The sequence below is a fragment of the Numida meleagris genome, chromosome 2, assembly GCF_002078875.1.
Source record: "Numida meleagris isolate 19003 breed g44 Domestic line chromosome 2, NumMel1.0, whole genome shotgun sequence".
NCBI classification, from domain to species: Eukaryota; Metazoa; Chordata; class Aves; order Galliformes; family Numididae; genus Numida; species Numida meleagris.
The window spans coordinates 91,012,190-91,032,423 of record NC_034410.1 but is presented as its reverse complement, the minus strand read 5'-3'; the positions used below and the strand labels follow the sequence as shown (position 1 = coordinate 91,032,423).

The following is a 20,234-nucleotide window of genomic DNA, read 5'->3' as shown; positions in this document are numbered from 1 at the left end:
CACATGCTCAGTGTTCATTAAATGATTCTAAAGCAAGTTTTTTATGGAAATCAGAAATACATGGATCTGTGGATAGCTGGAGATCTGTAATCCAGAGTTTGAATGGATTTAGATTTATGTCTCATAGCAACATAGTTACATCTACTTTTCCCCATGACAGGCTACCCAGAGAGGCTACAAGTCTCCTTCTCTGGAGATACTAAAAACCAACCTGGATGGTTTCCTGTGCAGCCTACTGCAGGGAGCCTTCTTTAGCAGGGAGTTGAACCGAATGATCTGAAGAGGTCCCTTCCAACCCCTATGATTCTGTGATTCTGTAATTTAACAGATCTGCAGGATTTTTGCTATCTTGAAAAGCTACCAGTCCAAAGCAACGATTTGACTGGATTTGCTGACAGTCTTAATATTAATCAAGTAATGAATCAATATGGATAATTATGTCCACAATCTGATCTGAATTTAATGATTGGCATATTGAACGCTACAGCAATTTTCTAGCTCAATGTCTTAGTAAGAGTGAAAATTGGTCAGTCATAGTACCCAGGATTTTTACGTATAGGTCAGCTGCTTATCCAACAGGCAAGCAATAATTAAATTTCATTTGACTAGACCAGGTTTCTGGCTGCCAAACAGCAGGATTTTTCCTAGCTTGATTTAAAAGAGTCATTTAAAGCTGTAGTGATAAAATGTCCCTAACAAAAAAAAAAAACCTCAACATGAATAAAACTTTTCATTTAAAAGCGCTTGGTAAATCATTGATATATATATTGCAATATTCTAGAATACAAACAACTATACTACTGCTAAGAATTATCACTGTAGAGAGAGAGCAAGCACACAGAAGCAAAGAGATTCAAATAATCTAAATCTGATTTTTGAACATCTATACCAGTAGGTATTTTACAAAAAATATTTTACTTATTTTAAATAATTTCATCATGAACTTTCTAGTTGGTAGCAGTTAATAACCAAGGGCTTAATCCATAAAATCAAATCAGCATTAAAGAGAAAAATAATGTTGTGAATGATTTGCTGCATCATCATTTAATATTAATTTTGACTTAGAGGTTAGAAGTGAACTACAAGAAAGAAAGGAAAGAAAAAATTCAAAATTAAACAAGAAATAGTATCATGCAATCTTTTATTAACCCACATACCGCAACCAGCAGATTTGATAACATTGTTTCTTGAGCTTCAACTATCAGATAACATCTGGCAAATGATGTTTGTAAGTCCTGTTACACAACATCTTCTGGCTTCTCACTGTCATCTAGGGGACTGATATGTGACTACAATAGCACATTTCATGCTGCCTGCTTTTGTCATGCTACCACAGATTTTTAATAATGGATGTTCCATGGCATTAATTTATTGAATCTGAATTCTCAAAAAAATATTTGGCAATTCTGTTCTCATCACCTTTACCAGTGCTTGAGCAGTCTTTCTTAATACAAAACACAGAATAGTCTTTTGATATCAAAGTATTCAAATAACCTTTCTGGATCTCTAACATGTAATGATCTCTGAAGTAATATTTTTTGAGTGTTATTGAAAAGCATTTGCTTACTTATTTCTGAAAATCTGCCATTATTTTCCTTCCTTTCAGACAGTATTTTCATTTATCTGGTAGAATTCAAATATCAAAATTTTTCTGTAATTAAGAGTCCATTTTAGACTGTGTAGCACAGACCAAAACATTTTTTCTCACTTAAATTCTGTCCAAATCTATTTGAGAAAACACTAATGTCAGACCCTCATTTACCTAGTGAGTTGTAGACTAAGCTGTTGCCATTCAAAACAGTGCATTTCACATAACTGAGTAGAGTCTTCAGAGCAAAAAGAAAACTGAGGGAACTGAATTTCTTGATTTTGAAAGGTAATTGTGAATTTGAACATTTATGGTATTTGTTATATAATGCATTCTTCATAAGAAACTGAAAATGTAGACATGTAATTTTGCTGACAGTAATGTTACTTGATATGGTTATGAATAACCAGTATATTTTTAATTAAAGGTTCTCAGTTAAACTGTATGTCCTTACAATTGCAAAGCACTCTTAGATTAGATTGGGAATACCATAGCAGAGCAGAAAACTAGACTGTATCTAATGTCTCTGACTATGCAAATAACATCACTGATATGACTATAGTCCCATATTTACACTGGAGAAGAATTTGACCTGTATAGATGAAATCTTTTCAGTATTGTATGAAGTTGTAGACAATGCTTTCGTGCATAAGACTGCACTAATTAAATCAACATTGGACTGCAGTTTTATCACTTTGAAAAACAAAATACACTCTTCAGGAAGACATGAAGGGTTAAGGAATTCTGTCTTCATTTAGTAATCATAAATGCAAGATTTGAAAGTAGTTTTAAGTATCGCCTTGTATTAATAAATTAAGTATATAACCTTTTATTTTTTTAACAGAATGCAATTGCTAGCAAACAAGTTTTGTTTTGCTTTGTACCTAAAGGGGAAAGGAAATGCACACAAAATGTAACTTAAAGATAATTAATTGCCAGACCCATAAAGAAAATAATCTTTTTTAATTTACATCTTCCTAAATCCAATTTTACTTAAATTCTGTTTCTTTCAGTAGACATCTCAGCATCTAAATCTTTATACTGGCTCCTAAATGAGTTTAGAAAATAAGTGAACAGAGATTTTTAGGTGTCTGCAGGATGCTGGATAAATGGATGAGGTTACTAAGGAATAAATAAATTAATTACATACAATCACAGTTGCCAGCAGCATATAAAGTGGAAGACAGACACCATTCTATAGAAGATCTGTAGCTGAGCTAGCTCAGGCTTAATCATTTTGTTTCTTCATTTTTGAAAGGCATGCAATAGATATAACTTTTCAATCCTGACTTTTACTGAATTCCAAAACTGGATAGGGTGAGGAGATGAGATTCAAGATAGAAGTTCAAGAAGAGTTCAAGACACTAAAGAACATCATGGCTTTTCCTAGGTACCTCTTGTTAGTGGAGACTATTGTCTGGGAACTTAATTTCCAATTTTAGAGAAAGGAACACATAACAACACATACAGACACAAAATAATTAAAAATTAGAAAGCAAAAATCACAGGCTTCTTTTGTTATCAATAAATAATTGTTCCTTTCAAAAAAATATTCTCAGAAATTTTCGTTTCAGAAAGCCCAATTGGCAGTAGTGGAAATGTAGCAAAAATCTACTTGTTCTATATTCAAAACATAAAATCCAAGGAGAGGAACCACTAATCATTGCAAGTGCCTTCAGAACTTCTATCACTTCATTTTACGAGTAGTAAACCTGATTGACAAACTGAGTTGGAATAAAAAATGTATCTGAACTGATTGTTCTAAAAACCACAGTTGAAAATAAATGATACATTTTTACATAAAGTATTATCATTTCAGATGATTTTGAGGTGTTTTTGAGGGACAAAGAATAGTACAGGAAGTCAGACAAATTACTAATTGTGGTGTTCTAACAGCAACAAAACTCAATTTATTGCATCAGAAAAAAATAAGAGAAAACTGAGAGTCAGTGAATAAACTGTGTTCTTAAGGTTATATTAGGTTTATGATAATTATTAAACTGACAGTCAGTACACTGATATATATATCTACCACGTATTTTGAGTAGGAATGGAGAACTACCACTGATCCCTGAGGTATCCTAAATTTGGAGATGGAACTTTTTGTCAACCTTCCACTTTGGACCTAGGGAATATGCTGTATGTGAGATTGTAAAGGAGTATCGTGGCACAAAGGGAATTAATATTAGAAGAAATAACATTTTTAACCTAGTTGGCATCCAGATATTGAACAGGACTCAAAATAATCAAACGACTCTTGCATCGACATACTATCTCATCATACACACAGTCCTCATAAATTTCAGATTTTAAAGTTTAGATTCTTTTAAGATTTCACTTTAAAAAGTTCAACTTCTCAATTTCTCTATTTTTCATGATGATTTTTAGAATAGTATGTCTACTTTTACTATATACCTAAGTTAAAGTTACTGAGATGGGGTTTGTTTGTAAAAACTTAGTGCAGGTAAAGGTGTGTATGGTAAAAAGAGCTTGTCAGCAGCTTAAGTTAGTAATTCTAATTTGTCAGAGCTTAGTAATTATAAAGAGTTTGAGAGAGAGAAAGGGAAGAAACAGTTGAGTATAATCTGTGTGTTTAGAAACTTAATTCAAGCTCTTCATTTTCCACCAGTTTCATGTGGAGCCATACAGTTGCAATCTAACTCCCAGAGAAATCTTTGCATTTCTGTTCCTCACATAGAAAATGCTCTGCATCATAGTATTTATTTATCCCGTAAGATTAGTATGATAGTACATATACTGAAGATTGCAAGGACTTCAATATCACATAAGAGAGAAAGAGAAGACAGGTCAAATGCGTAGACATTCTAAAAGATTACTTAAAAATATATTTATAAAAAAAGATAGGATAAAATTTCTATCCAAGTTGAAGTAAGCATGATCATATTTTGGGACATGAACACCAAAGAAGGGCAAATGTGATATTTAAAACAAAAGAATCACATTATCTGCATTTTTCAACAACCAATAAACAAAGCAACATTAATCATATCCATCAATATCACAAAAGGCATATTAAAGTGATAATACATACCCACAAATTTTGATAGCATGCAAAACAGTATTCAGTAGCAGTCACCTCAATACTTGTGAGAAAAAGAGACTCTCTAGATTGATCTCTTGACCAAAAAAGATATAAATACTATCCAAGAAAATGAATGAGTGCCAAACAACTGCTGATTATACCAAAGGCTGATAGATGGTATATCTGAATTTGATGCATTTCCTATTGTACTATTTCATACTGCAAAAATACTCAATTCAAGAAACAGAAACAAGACTGACTCTTTCAAAGACTACACTATGCAGAATAAGAGTTCCTAGTCATTGGATGAGAACACTTTTTCACAGTTACAGTGGGTAGAGAACTTTATGACAAAGGTTTTCTGTCAATTTCTTTAAGGAGAATTAGGTGGAGGAATCATACAAAGAATGCAAAAAACTGTTAAGAAAAGCTAAATATGTCGATAAGAAGCCGTACTTTTTACTGTTAGATTTGAGAAATACTTCAATAAAGAAGAGATGATAACAATATAAACAATTACAGTTACATGAACTTACACAAATGTCAAATGAACTAATACAGATGAATGAAAACAAGTGATATATACATGTTTTTGTACCTAACATAAAAGCATGGTTTTCAATATGGACAGCTAAAGAATCAGACCACTTGCTTTTCTGTGGCTAGAATAGAAAACAGATTCTCTGCCTAACAGAAGAGTCACAGTCATGCTGATTATACAGAAGGATGGAGATCATTGTCAAGATTTATTGGCCATACACCTCAGAAACTTGAAGATACAATACATAAGGATGAAAATTCAACCACTTAAGGAATGGATAAGTAAAGAGGAATTGCACTTCCACACTGCCAAGGTCACCAAGAGAAACTGTTAAAGACAAAAGTGTTGCCAGGGTGGGGTCACAACACAATCATCCAGAAATGCATCCCAGTAAAAACAGTGAGAATGTTCACCAGGTAAGGAAGTCAGATGAACTATAATGAACTAAAACAGCCTGGGTCCTTATTTATTACGTATTAGGTAAGAAGTTTTTCACTTTTTTTCCCCTGAAGAAATAGGTGTGAAAACATTTGAAGGAGAATTATTAAGTAAGATGTCTTATAAATTTTGGAGGTACTATTCTGAAAATATATACTAGTAATAGTATATATTTTCACAGTAGACTAGTTGTTCCCAAGCACTTGTGGAAGAAGACTACCCAGGCTTCTGTTCAGTACAAATTCCATATTGTCTTCCCTATTCTATCATTTCCAAGTGCTTCACAAACATTATAGACAGATTAAGCATTAAAAAAGAAAATAAATGTCAGGGCTCACTGGTTATTTCTACATTTTAAAGCAAAGGGTGACCTCTCTAAATCAAACCCAAGGCTCACCAACTGAGTGCAGTAACTATGCAAAGAGAAGAGTGTCTCTAGGGGAAAAGCATAACAAGGACAATATCTAAAGAAAATTCTCCTCTGCTTCTGAGATTTTTTTTATTTGTTCTGTAACAAGTAATAATATAATCTATTTTGAGAATGGGAAGATGGTATTGTAAAAATACAGAATGACAATGGAATTGTAAAAGTGGAGCTTAATATAAAAAAAAAAAGTTTGCTTGTATTATTTTTGAATGTACATACAAATTTGGTAAAGTTTCCTCCTAGGTGATTCTGAAAAGACAGATTCTTTGTCAGAGAAATGCGGTTCCTCTGTTAAAATTATTTAGCAACACCATAATCACCTTTATTGGTGAGATCACATATATATCACACACATATGGAGAGGTTTTTCCACTGGAGATAGAAAAGAATTGTTTGCACATATGTGCAATGTCCTACTCAATGTCCTGTGAAATGTCCTACTCAACCTCCTCTAGAACTCTGTGTTCAGTAGTTGTGGAACAGACACAGAGAAGAGACTTTTGAAGGGAGGTGGGATGGTAATGATGTCAAGAGGCACATGGCATTAAAGAAGCAGAAGAATTTGCCTTGTGTAACTAAAAAACCTGACATCTTAAAAAGTATTATGACTACCATCTCTAAGCTTCAATGGCATGTACACTTGGTGGGGAAAAAAAGGAATTAAAAACCAACAAATAACATTGTTGTAAGAAAACAAAGACATAAATTAGCCATGAATAATTTAGGTGAGAAATCATAATAATTTGGATCCTGGGATAGGACTCCCATTGGATGTCTGACGCAGAAAATACCCAAATAAAATAAAGCCTGAAAGACTTTTAAGATCCAACAGTAAAGGAACATTGATTTGAACATTTATGATTTTGAGTTAGAAACATATTGCTTGCAGTCCCAGTGTTAGACAACACTATACATCTTGGAAAGTCCCTTCACTCCTATGTTCATATACTGTCAACACAAATGCAATTTTAAGTCCCTAGTTAATGCAGTCGTTACAAAACTCTGCAACAGGTTTTTTGTTACTCTTTTAATATTAGAATACTTAAAACTATGTCTGTTACAGTCATTTTTACAGCAAAGTTCATCAAAGTAGGGACTTCAGTGTACAGCTTCTTTCTGCTAGTAACAGGATACTTCCGGCATGCAGGGATTTCTATAACAGGAAGTTCTGCAAGGTATTATTAGGAAAAAAAAAAAAAAGAAAGAAAAAAGTGATAAAAAGAGGTAATATGGGACCTGAGAATCCTGTTAGAACAGGATAGGCTTCTATGTTAGGCCCATACTCTGGGCCTAAGCCTACAGTTCACGGAAATTAATGGAGTCTGTAGAACAGCAGAGTGCAAAACAAATTCCCTTGAAGAGACATTTATGTAGCTGATCATGACGTTCATTCTAACAAGCATTAACTAACATTCATTCTAACAAGCATTAACATAACATTTGTTTTCCTCAAGATAGATGATGTTATCATTGTATTCTCCTGTCTCTCTACAGCTACTCGTACCAGTGCAGTGTGGATGTAAAAGTACCATTGTTCTGATTAGATAGTGTTTTACAGTCCATTTTTGGGGGCAAAAGAGTATAAAGCTTTTTTAGTTTTCCATTATCAGGCAGCTAAGCAGAAAACATTACTGTCTGACCTTTATATTAACGAGACTAAATAAAAACACAGATGGTTTCTACTAAGTGATGGAACTGAAAGTAATGATGTGCTATCTTAAGCCACTGTCCTGCAAAATCAGAGACCAGGATAAACAAAAATCTGATTATTCTAGCTGACTAGCAGAGATGGAATAAATATGTCCTCTCTGTCTGAATCCTCGTCTACACTGAAGTATTGAGTTATATTAAAGAATGGTTGTCAAGAATAAGTCCCTTTGAAATGATGCTTGAAACAGCAAGATTAGACTAGACAAAACACTTATTTAACACCATTTCAGAAAATGCTCTTGAGAAATAACTTTTTTAGGAGAAATGAGGACAAGAGATGGACTATAAGGACCCAGAGATGTGAAGTGAAACCTGTGCTGTAGTCTTTCCAGAGAATGATGAAACAAGAGCAAGGGACTTTTTGTGTCCTTCACTAACCAGTACATTTTACATTCAGAATGAACCAAAGAGCAACCTGAAAATATTGTAGACTGAGATGTCATTTTTTTTATAACTGAGATTTGAAAGTAAAAATAAAAGGTTTTATGTATTTAGAAAAATTTAATAGGTTCAGATAGTTCAATTTAGGAATGATTGAAGTTAATCTTTGCTTAATAATAATTTTACTTAACAATAAATATAAAATTAAAATAGTACAAAATGAATAAAGAAATTCTGTCTTACTTTTAAAAGCTCATGCATACAAAATGTTTGAATGTTATTTTACATCCAAATTGCATCTGGTTGTTACTAGTACTTAGCTATAATAAAATAAAAAGGCAGCTCCTTCCTTTGACCCAGAGTTTTAACATGGAAAATATTCAGGAATTATACAATTTATCCATATCTTGCTTAACCCTATAGCTTATAAAATCACAAAAACAAAAGCCTACTTTTTGCAGCTTTCAATAGTTTTATCGCTTATTTGGTATGTTTATGTCATTTGTTCTGCTAGAGTTCATCTTTCAGAATGCTGAAAAGTAATCTGAGGAATACAAGTACAGTCTTATTTAAATAGAGTATATGACAAGACGATGATGTTTGTTCCAAGATGCCTGAAACCTCAGTCCGATGAGAGTCTGCTGAAATTACACTGACATCAATCTATGTGCACAGTTAAGGACTCCAATCATTTCAACCCCAAAAAGTCAAAGAAATTATTAAACAGAAAAGGTTTAGTAAATGCAAAATACTACTCTATTCCTTAGGATTCCTCTATGCAAATTATTTTTTTAGGACTTAATCCAAACTAGTTTTAAATTGCCTCAGAGCTCTTTCCTCTTACACAGACTAATAGATCTTCACTGGAACATTTGTCTAGATACCCTAATTGATATTTTTTCAACTTCATCTATTTAGCTTTTCTGTACACCCTGGAGACATAGTAAATAATCTCTTTCCCTACTTTTCCATGTACTAGTCAAGTAATAATAAATGGTTACAGCTTCAATTTAGCCAAATTTACTTATTTTTTAAATCTTATCATATACGCCCCCACACACACCCACACACTCAGCATAATGTTTCTCTTATCAACAAACCAAAACATCCATCAGATACCAACAGCAAAAATGGCAGCTGAGGAACTTTTTTGGAGAGTTTTGGGGGACAATTCAGGGGGAAACATCAAAGACTGCTGGTACCAAAGGGACAACTCTGTAGTGCTTCCCACAAGGGTGGAGGAAGCCTCCTGCACAGGGCAGCAAGTGTGTACTTTTTGCACCCATACAGATGGAGGTAACAAACTGTATCACTCCTGAGCATTCAGCTGCTCCAGATACCAACAACTGCCCAATTACTTTGAATCATATTCTTGAGGTTCTTTAAAAAGAAGTCAGCTGAATTCTTTTCTTCTGATCTTTCCTTTGTAAATAGTTGCAGAAGTAGTCAGAGACGGATTTAGACAATAATTTCTAGAGGCAATGCCTCTCTTTTATACCCTCTTGAAAGATGTCAGTCTTTTTGAAGAGTTGACAGTGAACCCTTTAACTGCAAATATTAGGACAACGGATCTCAAAATATGAGGCCTAATCCATTCTTATATCACAAAGAACTGGTCAAGCAATTCATCCAGAATGTGAACTGGATCCTGTTACTGGTGATTAAGGAGGCAGCAGTGCTGCTTTGCACTTGTAAAATTAATCATATTCTCATTTTGGCCAATATTCATAGAAACCTTTTATCATTTGCAAAGCTTCCTATTAAAAGCTAAGGGGAAAAAAAAAAAAAGAAGAAAGGAAAAGAAAAAGAGAGCTATTCCATCTGAAGTCTGGAATAATTTATGCTGTTACAGAAATTTAACAGCATTGATCTCTGTGTAGAAATCCACCCTACATCAGTAGAAAAGGAATGAGAATAAAACACAGTCCATGAAATTATCACTTGAGAATTTTTTTGGACAGTCTAAACTGCAGGTCATACTATGAACAGCTTTTCAACCATAATGCAAATCCCTTTGAAAAAGAAGGACATAAAATCTGAGGCAAACAACTTTTGGGAAGATGGAGAGGAAAATGGCAAAAGTCCAGAAAGCCATGGTAACTGAGACATACAAATTTAACTCACTTTTCAGAAACAAGTGTGTAAGGATACAATACAATTTCATGTATTGTCTTTGCATTTACAGTATATACATATATCTCATTATTATGTTACTTCCTACAGAAATTGTGTGTTCTATTGCTCTTTGAATCGTATAAATATGTTTTCCCTCTGGAAGCCAGTATCTTTGACTTAAAAGAAAACTGAACTACTCTGAGTAATTTTATAACTATTTTCTTTGCATTAGAGAAATAAAACCACATAGAGGAACACTCAAGTAGCCCTGGTATTTTCTGTAACACTACTGGAATAATTAAGCAAGCAGAACCTGAGGCCCTTTATTTTTAGCAGATATATATATATATATAAAATATTTTTCCACCTAATACAACAATTTAATTGAAACAATAGTGACATAATTGACAAAATTACATAATAATTATAGTGCTTTAGAGCAAGCTATATTAAGGTATGACTCATCACTCAATACATAAGAAGGTACAGAGCTACATCAAATCCAGCAGTTTAGTGCAATATACTCTAGCTTCAGACAAAAATGAAACTTTAGAGCAGCACTCTTTTGTTGATAAGTGGGAGAAGAAACAATTGGAAGTATGACCATGAGTTTTATTTTACTTATTAATTAAATTTTTAAAGTGACGAATGAATAGTTGTACAATTACAATTAAGATTTACTTAATACATTTTAGAATTTGACTTTCACACTTCCTACGGCAATACATATGTTAATTTACTTTTCTGAAAAGGGAGAACTAGTCCACTCCTCAACTGGGGAAATGATTGGTGAAGTGGAAATGCAAAGATGGAATTTCCTGAGATAATTAGATTTTTTTAGTAGAATACTTTATCAATATTCATTTTGAAGGAAAAGGTGCATGGTGTAGCAATCAGGCATAAGTCACATCATTCTCCATGAAATATTTTGAATGATTTTCCATAATAGAATTCTATTGAAAACAATTCTAATAAAAACTGCAAAGCCTGAGTATATGCATCTTGGACAGAACTGTACCAAAAATTTCTTCCTTGAATAAGCCTTACTTATTATGCGAAACATATATATCTTGTATCATTTTCCTATCTATTAATATTTTCTTTGATATTAAAGATAGACCTCATTAAAGATATTAAATAACATAGCATTACACATTATACATCATTAACAAAGTTATTATGCTTAGCTTTTTCTATCAGTAAGTGTGACATTTTATACTTACCAGGTGTAAAATTATATCGAGCAGAAAACCCCATAGATTCCAGCTCACCATCAGCAAAAAATTTAATCCACAGAAATCTGCCACTGGATTTTATCATAGGTGGATTTTGCTGTCCACAGAAACGTCCAATGATTGGAGAAAAGCCAAAAGGTCCATCTCGTACTTCAATGTGGTCAAATTTACATTCCCAAGAAGGCTCTATGGAATATTTTTCATCAAAGTGTAGTTCAATGCACTGTCTAGGGGCAGCTGGAGATGAAAAGAAAACTATCATATTATCTTCTAAAGCAAAATCCTTCAAACTTGAAACAAAATTAAGAGAATCAAATAAACAATTTTTATGCACCTTAACATATGAGTCTTAACATTTTCCTTAAAAAAACGTACTTTCTATTTTTGAAAATTATTACTTTTTTTTTTTTTTTTTTAGATTTTACACCATCGGTTTACTCATCTGTTCCCATAAAAATGTGGTCATCGCAGTAATTTTTTAGTAAGATTAAAAGAGGTATCAATGATGTAAAGCAAATTACAATTTAGGAACAATTGTGTCAAACACAAAAGCTTTCTAAGAATCTCATGTATCAGGAAAACTAGCCTTGTCTTCTATTTGAGGGGAAATATGAATCAGAATACTTTTAAAACAGATAAAAGATGAAGAAAAGTCTGATCGGAATGGTGGTACAGCACTAAGCATAAATTCTATTCCCATATGTACAGTAGTCAATTACAGATCTGAGTACAATTCATATAAATTATCTCATTATAACAAGGAAAAGTAAAGTGAATTCACACTTAAGAATAAAGACGAAAAAAAGTAACTCACTAAATAGCAAAAAAATATTTTTCAGAATAACCTTGAAGAAACTTTATAGTGGTCATTTCAGACAAAAACAAACAACAACAAAAACACTTTAGTGATAGATACTAACACTAGTAGCAATCACAATGATCTCAAAAACAAAATTTCCCTGTCATCTCCCATAGAATGCAAAACAGTTACTGGTCCAACTTTGTTAAAATGAAAACATTCATAGTTTTTAATAGTTTTAATTTTTAAAAGACTTGGGAAGAAGAAAGCAGTCATCACATTTCAGTCTACAAACACATTTTGTGTGTTTATTCCGTTTCAGGAGATTTGCTGAGAACTATTCATTGCACATCTAAGGACTAAAGAGTCAAGTATCAGAAACTCAAAAATGGCAACATTGTGGATGATCTTGGAAATGTTCTATATACATGTATATTCACTAATCAAACTATAATGCTATCAACATACCTAAAGCTTTATTTTAATGTTTTATTGTTGCAAACTCTGTTTCATATTAAGGGTCAGCAGTTCCATAGTTAAATACTCAGCAGACTTCATTGAATCCAAGACTCATTAAACATGGTAAAAACAGGCATAACGTCCCCTCTGAGTCAATTCATATTTTTTTTGTAATTGAAAAGGAGACTTCAAGTCAGTTATATCCTCACTATAATAGAAATCCTTGGAGGTAAGATTGAGGCCTACAGACTTACACATTGTTACCAACTGACTCTGTGGAATTATGGCCTGAGAAAAGACTGCACCATTTTTCACAGTCTCCATACAGGACTCTGAATCTCACATGGCAAACTAGTTTTAGGATCAAAATGTTGCTGTAGTTTACCCTCCTCTGCTTTTGTTTATTTTTCCAACAAAGCCATGACAAAGCTTTCACTAGTCAAGCTCAGTTCCTCCTAAAGGATCAGAGAAAATCATATTAGCTCACTGAGTGCCCAAGGAAGAGCTCCCATCTTTCCACCAGATCTTTTCTTGCTGTGTCCAAATGAAATATATTGAAGCTGTCTCAAAAAAAAAACGTATTTCAAATCATAAAAATCTTCGATGTTTAGCTTCCAATTACGTTTCTTCAAAGACATTTAACATGGCAGAAAAGTTACTTGATGCTTACGTCTGTCATCTTTTTCATCTAATTTTCTTTTCAAGAGCTATATTGAGATTTTACATTCAATGAACAAAAATGTCACTGGGTTCCAACTTACAGAAGAAGAACATTTGCAACAAAACACACAATTAATATTTAGATTCTGATCAGTCTCTGAGATTGTATAACTGACAGCTGAAGTTAAGCAAAAAATCTCTTTCAATTTACCAGACAGCGTGGAAATGAGAACTCGAACCTTCGTCTATCTGGGATACTACAGTACTAACAGTCTTGAATAATTCTTAGTATTCCTAGTTGTACAGCTATTATTGATAGGAAAGCCACTTATAACCTCCTTTGGAAGAGAATTTTTTCCTTGTTTTGATGAATACTTTTGAACACAAAAATCAACATGAATTACAAAAGGACTTTGAAAGGAGATAATTTTTATAAAGGCAAATATCTAGGAGTAAAGAGTTTAATGTCTTTAGGAAAAAAATATGGAAGATTTTCAAAAAGGCTAACTCTAAATTTCCACAAGTATATAAAGTGTAAGATTTACTTCATAAGTGAAGCAGTACTTTTCTTCATAAGCAATTCTCGTCCATATCTTTATTTATATATAAACATTTATTTAGTAAAATCTGAAGAGCTGACAAAAACATATAAGTATTAAGATTCTTTATTTACAAAACAGCTCTTAAAATATGCTGTGTAAAGTATGAGGGTCCTACTGTCCACATATTTTTAACACCAACAAAAGGCTGCTCCTACTGAAACTCCTTTTTGGTTTTCCCTCTAGAGCATGTGTGCCCAATTTTCTGCAGTCTGGCAAAGTCTGCTGCTGCTGTGTTTGTTCCAAGCAGCTGTGAATTTTGCCAGGTAAGAGTCATGAACATCTGAAACAAGGGTAAAATTAGTCCCAACAGAGAACTTAATGTGCACATTCAGCTATTTCCTACATTCTTTTTCCGACCAATAATATTTAACAAAAAAAAAAAAAAAAAGAAAGAAAAAAATCTTGATTCATTTTGAAAGGTAAACGGGACTCACCAGAAGCGGCTCTATGGCATAATATTTTTTGTACCAAGTCCATGACTTCTGGATGACCTAAAGCATTTATTTTAGAAAGGCATCCAATCTGGACTTCAAAATTGTGGTTGTTCCAAAAGTTAATTGTCATTACTACCAAAATAGAAGGAAAAAAATGAAAAAAAAGAAAGGAAAAAGGAAAAAGAAAGTTCTAGCTGCTTGATCTGCTTACACCTTTGGCTACTAGTATAGACTCTACAATTCTCCAATCAAAAATCCTCTTCACTTTTAAAAGCTCAGTGTACGATCATGGCAATTTTTGCCAGCTCTTTTATTTCACCAAAGTAATTTTGAAATGATAAAGGCTTGCATACACTTAACATGAGCTAAAATATGGGGGAAGACATGCATCCTGAGATGAAAATCAATTTTATTATAACAGACTATCCGTTGCAGTCCTCACTTGAGTCCTTTAAAGTCAGCAGGAACTGTGTTTGTGGAAAGGCACTGGAATTTACCCTTGATTGTGTTTGATAACAAAAAATGAAGGAAAGAAAGCAAGCAGGCAGGAAAGAACGTGTTGAGCCATATGCATATTTAAAGTTGGATTACACAGTGCTCAATACTCTATGGTACTGGCGCATTGAACTAAGATATATAAAGAGGAGACCTCAGTGTGGGAATTCTAGTCTGGATCTCATCAACAGTCCTCGTAGCTTGATACTTGGTACACAACAGCAGACAAGATATTCCAAGCATGCTGGAACCTCAATAATAAACACAGAAATAAGATGTAAATAGTGATGTTTATCGATATTTATGTCCTGGATTAGAAAATATTACAATATTTAAAAGACACACAAAAATATTTTCATTTGCTAGCCTTCTTTGTAATTTTATGCTGTCTTTATCCATTCTAAAAAAAAATTTGAACAGATGAGTTAATCTAACTACAAAAGTTTATTTTTTGCACTTCAGTGTGTCTCCTTTTGCCCTTTTCCAAAACTGTCACTTCTGAAAGTATGGTTGCTCAGACATCTCTACTTACTCAGGTGACATTTTTAAGACATTCTATTCTTGATCATTTTTGAAGACAGAAATAGGTAGAGCTGAATATATTGTGCAGTATGCATGGTTCCCAACAAATTACATGATACAGCTGACATCACCATAGGCTTTAAACTACCCAGTTGGAATCCAGACTGTTCAACACAGTTGTACAAGAAGCAGAAAGCCTAAAATCGATTTATCCCATAGAACATAAGAAGATGTCTGTTGAATTCAAAATATTTCCTGTACTGCATATTACTACACAATTGTCAACACAGAATTTCATCTTCTAGAACAGAAAAGATGTTTGATTAAATATTTCCTTCCTATGCTTCGATATTTCCAAATTGAGCTATTCTAAAACAGTCTATTTCAATAGCAGATTTTACCAGTTTTCATTTTATTATCTTTTCATAAGTACTTAAAATAATAAAGACAGTTCCTTACAATAAATATATTTCAGGCACCTTCTTACTAACAGGAGGAATTCCTCATGGCTTAAGATACTGGATTAGGGTTTACAAAAATGATGAGTTTTGTTTATTATTATTATTATTATTATTATTATTATTATTATTATTATTATTATTATTATTATTATTATCACCACCCTTCTCTTTGTGCCTCAGCTCCTAAAAAGTAAAACAGGCATGTATCCTCCCTGCCTTGGGGGAATGCTGAGATCATTTCACTGCGATGTGCAAAGAAGACCTGGATTTAGCAACATAAATGATACAAAAATATCACAATGTAATACTAAGTAGAGCATATGGAACTTATAGATTCATTATTATTATTGATTTTCATCGCTGTTTTAAAAGTATTTCTAAACTATGAAAGAACTTACGCACTTACCATACAACTGTTTAAATTCCAGACTCATATTGGAAGAATACTGGAAGACTGGAGAAGCTTAAATTTATCTCAAAGGGCTTGTTGACTCCCTGATTTATAACCATCTCTTTAATCCTGACTTCAGTCAATTTACGTATCACTAAAGTGTAATTCAGAGATCTCAGTCATTTTGCGATTTTTTTTTCTTTTCAAACTAATACGTACAACATTTACTATCCATCATTTCCCTGGAAAATTTTTACAAATTATATTTCTATTAGTAACTCAGCACTAGGTTTGGAAAGACAAACTGTTTAAGTGTTTTTTGGAGGGTTCTAAAGCAGCTAATTCATTTAGAATGATCTATACATCCTTCAAAATTGCTCTTGGAACAATCAGCATCTTTAATAAAATAAGTATTTCTATAATTCCTGGTTTCAGCATATGTAGTTAATAATTCTGTCCAACTCAGCATGGATAGAGCAATCATCAGTGTTGTATTTTGCATGTATTCACAACTCATGCATGAATCTTTTTAGTTTCAGGGCCTTACCATTTCTGTTCCTGATTCATGTTTTCTGTTACCAACTTCCAAGAGTATCTAATCTTTTGTTACCTTCTGCAGATTCCTTTTTACAAGAATCCCTTCATATCCATTTTGCTAAGATTCATGAAAAGAAATTACAAGTATGTAATAAACCTCTAGCCTTTTCTACATCAACTACAGACCTGCAGCTATCTACTCCTTGAGAAATGTATCTTACATTTATGGTGTTGGTGTTGGTGTTTTTTTCTCTTGATGTTATTTCATTTTGGTAATCTGCTTATTTTCATTCCTCATGAACACCTGGGTAGAAAATATTTTTATGCAGATTTAACAGATTTTTTCTGCATAACCTTCTTTACTGTACTTTGCCTAGCTATGCTTGTCATAGAATCATAGAATCATAGAATTGCTCAGGTTGGAAAGGACCTTCAAGATCATCAAGTCCAACCGCAACCTAAACGTACTACCCTAACAACCCACCGCTCAATCATGTCCCTGAGCACCACATCCAAACAGTTTTTGAACACATTCAGGGATGGTGACTCAACCACCTCACTGGGGAGCCTGTTCCAGTGCTTAACAACCCTTTTTGTAAAGAAGTTTTTCCTGATATCCAACCTAAACCTCTCCTGGCACAACTTGAGGCCATTTCCCCTTGTCCTGTCACCTTGTCCTTGTCATCCCTGATTCAGTTGTGATAAGTTTAAAAAAATTGGTATGAGAAGCCAAAAGCATTTTAGTTTCCTATGCTAACGCCTTTTATTCATTTTTAAATATTCTGCTTTCTGTCATGTTACAGCACTTTAGGTTCTATTCATTCTCTAAAATAAATAATACTGTTTATTCCTAAGTGACTTATGTATACTTGATACCTGAACTATTTTATTAGTGCATTAGGAAATCCAGCATTTTCCAGTATTTCCTAGTATGCTGTAAAATGTATTTTTTTATTACAAAAAAAAATTGCTGAGATAGAACTTTTCTAAATCTTGCTTCTTGAAAAGATTTATCATGAACTTACAGGCTTTGTCTACTCTTCACATACAGCAAAGTAAAATACTTTTTTGACACAGTATATAGACTATAAAGGTTCATTGTCTGGTCACCTTCTATAATGTAGACACACTCTCTGTCAGGAGGATACTTGTTGGGATAATTGGGAGAAGTGAAGATGCCTCCTTCTGCATATTTTGTCCAAGTTCCACACTGCACTGGTTTCTGTCCTTCGGCAGTAGTCTGCTTTTCTGTGAAATGATCACAATAAAAATCATATGGTTAGCTTACAAATTACAATGTCTCTATGACACTTTGAACTCTTCTACAGGACACAACAGTCCCTTCTGATGGTGGTCTCAGCTTTTTCCTGCTGAGTCTTAGCATGATCATTGACCTGGAGGGAAATTAGACTGTTCTTTAAGGGTATTCTCACTCAAAATATTTTTTCAAAGTAGAGAAGAGGCTTGAATATCTGAGGGAAGACATACTTAACATCACTTTTTGAATTACATGCTCAAGAATGGAAGACATGAGGTTCCCACTTGCGTACTTCAAAAAATTCAAGCATGTGCCTTCTCAACAAGCTACATTCCAAATACATCAGACACAAAATCAAGGAAACAAACAAGCAAACAAACCAACACAAACTACTCCAGAAATCTGATAGAACTGTTTTTAATTCACAATGGTGTGAGTCTAGATTCACCTGACAGAGATGGATGGGGGAATTCCTGGGTTCTCATTCAAAGATTTCCTTTGTTTTTACCTTGCTGTTTGGTGTAAAGTGAATAAATAGCTTTGGGGTCACAAACCACAGCCCAGAACTTTCCTCCTCCAAGCTGAGTAATCAGAGGGCAGGGTCAGTCCTCATTTGCTAGCCCTGAAACTCTTGCATATCCTTTCTGCATGCTGGCAGAGAGCTTGAAGACAAAGATTTTAATCTTTTCAGGCTGAAGGAGATGAAGAATCACTTCCTGGGCATCATGCTTTAACTAACAGGCTAAAATAAGATGGACTTAGTGGATGAAAAAAATTTAGACTTGAAGGACAGCAGGTTCTATGAAGTACCAGGTCTTAGAGCTCACAGGAATCACAAGCGGCCTCCAGTGCTTTGCTCCCAACCAGCTGCCTATATCCAAAGTCTGTCCCGTCAAGCCTCTCACGTTCAGAGCCAAGTAGTTAGAGGCTCTTATGATCAATGGAGGGAAACGGGCACCTTCCAAGGATGATTTTAACCTCCTGAGATCTGCCTTAGACTCTGCATGCGTTTCTCTTTCTTCATGGTCCATATCTAAGCTGAGGATGACATGGATCCTAATTTCCTAAAATGAATTCAGGCCGGCAGGGAGTGAGCATTCAGACATACGTTCAGACACACACTGTGCTGAGCATCCCTCCCTGCTTGGCCACCACCTCACTTAGCATGCAAGGTTTTAAAGATGGTTTTTGTATCCCCACACTGCACAAGAAGCCAGGACACCTAATTTTACCTTTTGAATTCTATTTCAGTAATCAAAAAGATTTTGAGACGAAATTGCTTGGTGCCAAATATGAACATCCAATCTGAAAGAGAGAGGGCACTTTGCAGCCATTTGATAAGGTCAGGCTGAGCCTTTAGTTAGATTTAGCCATGAATAAGGTCACTAACTTATTAAAAAATCACCACTGGATTTTTGGCCATGTACAGACTGAAAACAAATGAACAAAGTACAGACACGGGAAGTAGGTGGACTACTAACAATTTCCAGACCTAAATTAACAACTCGCATCCAAACTATAGACTTGAATGTGATACCTGAAAAAATGTCTGAAGTTTACATACCTGTTCCTTTTTTGGTTGCCCCAGACAAATGTAGGATGATTAGACTTGCTACGACTGAAAGAGAGATTTGCATTAGATATAGTAGTGTAACAGTGCCTGCAATCAAATCAACTGTAAACATCTGAAAAGAATACAAATTAAAAAGAATTACTGTAAAAAATTCAGTACTTGTATCCTTAAGTTGCACTTTTTATATATTAATTCTTTTGCTTGTAACCTGTCCATCTAAGTGTTTATCTTTGTAAATGTATTCAAATAAAAAGGAGAAGTTTTTGGCTTAAAATGCAATTTCCAAGCATTAATGTTTGCCTCATTTTATTTTCCCTCTTTAATATTAAAGCAAAACATTTTAGCAATATTTATTTATATAATTATAACTTAATAACCAGTAATAAAAAAAAAAAGCTGTATTCAACTGAAGTAGACAAAGACCTATTAAGTTTCAGTGCCACTGAATCACTTAGGTTTCTTATCAAGGCATAGTAAAATTAAAAAATAAGTACTGGGACTATGAAAGAAGTGAGAGTCGGGTTTTCATATGCAAATCCTCAGTGAAATAAATTATTGTGTGTGT

At 33.7% G+C, this 20,234-nt stretch overlaps 1 protein-coding gene across 3 annotated transcripts in view; it reads right to left on the bottom strand.

The window, feature by feature from the left end:
• Positions 1-19,714, bottom strand: part of NETO1 (neuropilin and tolloid like 1) — a gene marked incomplete at its 5' end in the record, with an annotated part of 59,711 nt that extends 39,997 nt beyond the window's left edge. For all 3 annotated transcript variants that reach the window (XM_021388953.1, XM_021388954.1, XM_021388955.1), the window contains 3 exon segments: positions 11,467-11,715; positions 17,949-18,086; positions 19,661-19,714. In XM_021388953.1, the coding sequence (XP_021244628.1) occupies positions 11,467-11,715; positions 17,949-18,086; positions 19,661-19,714 (441 nt within the window).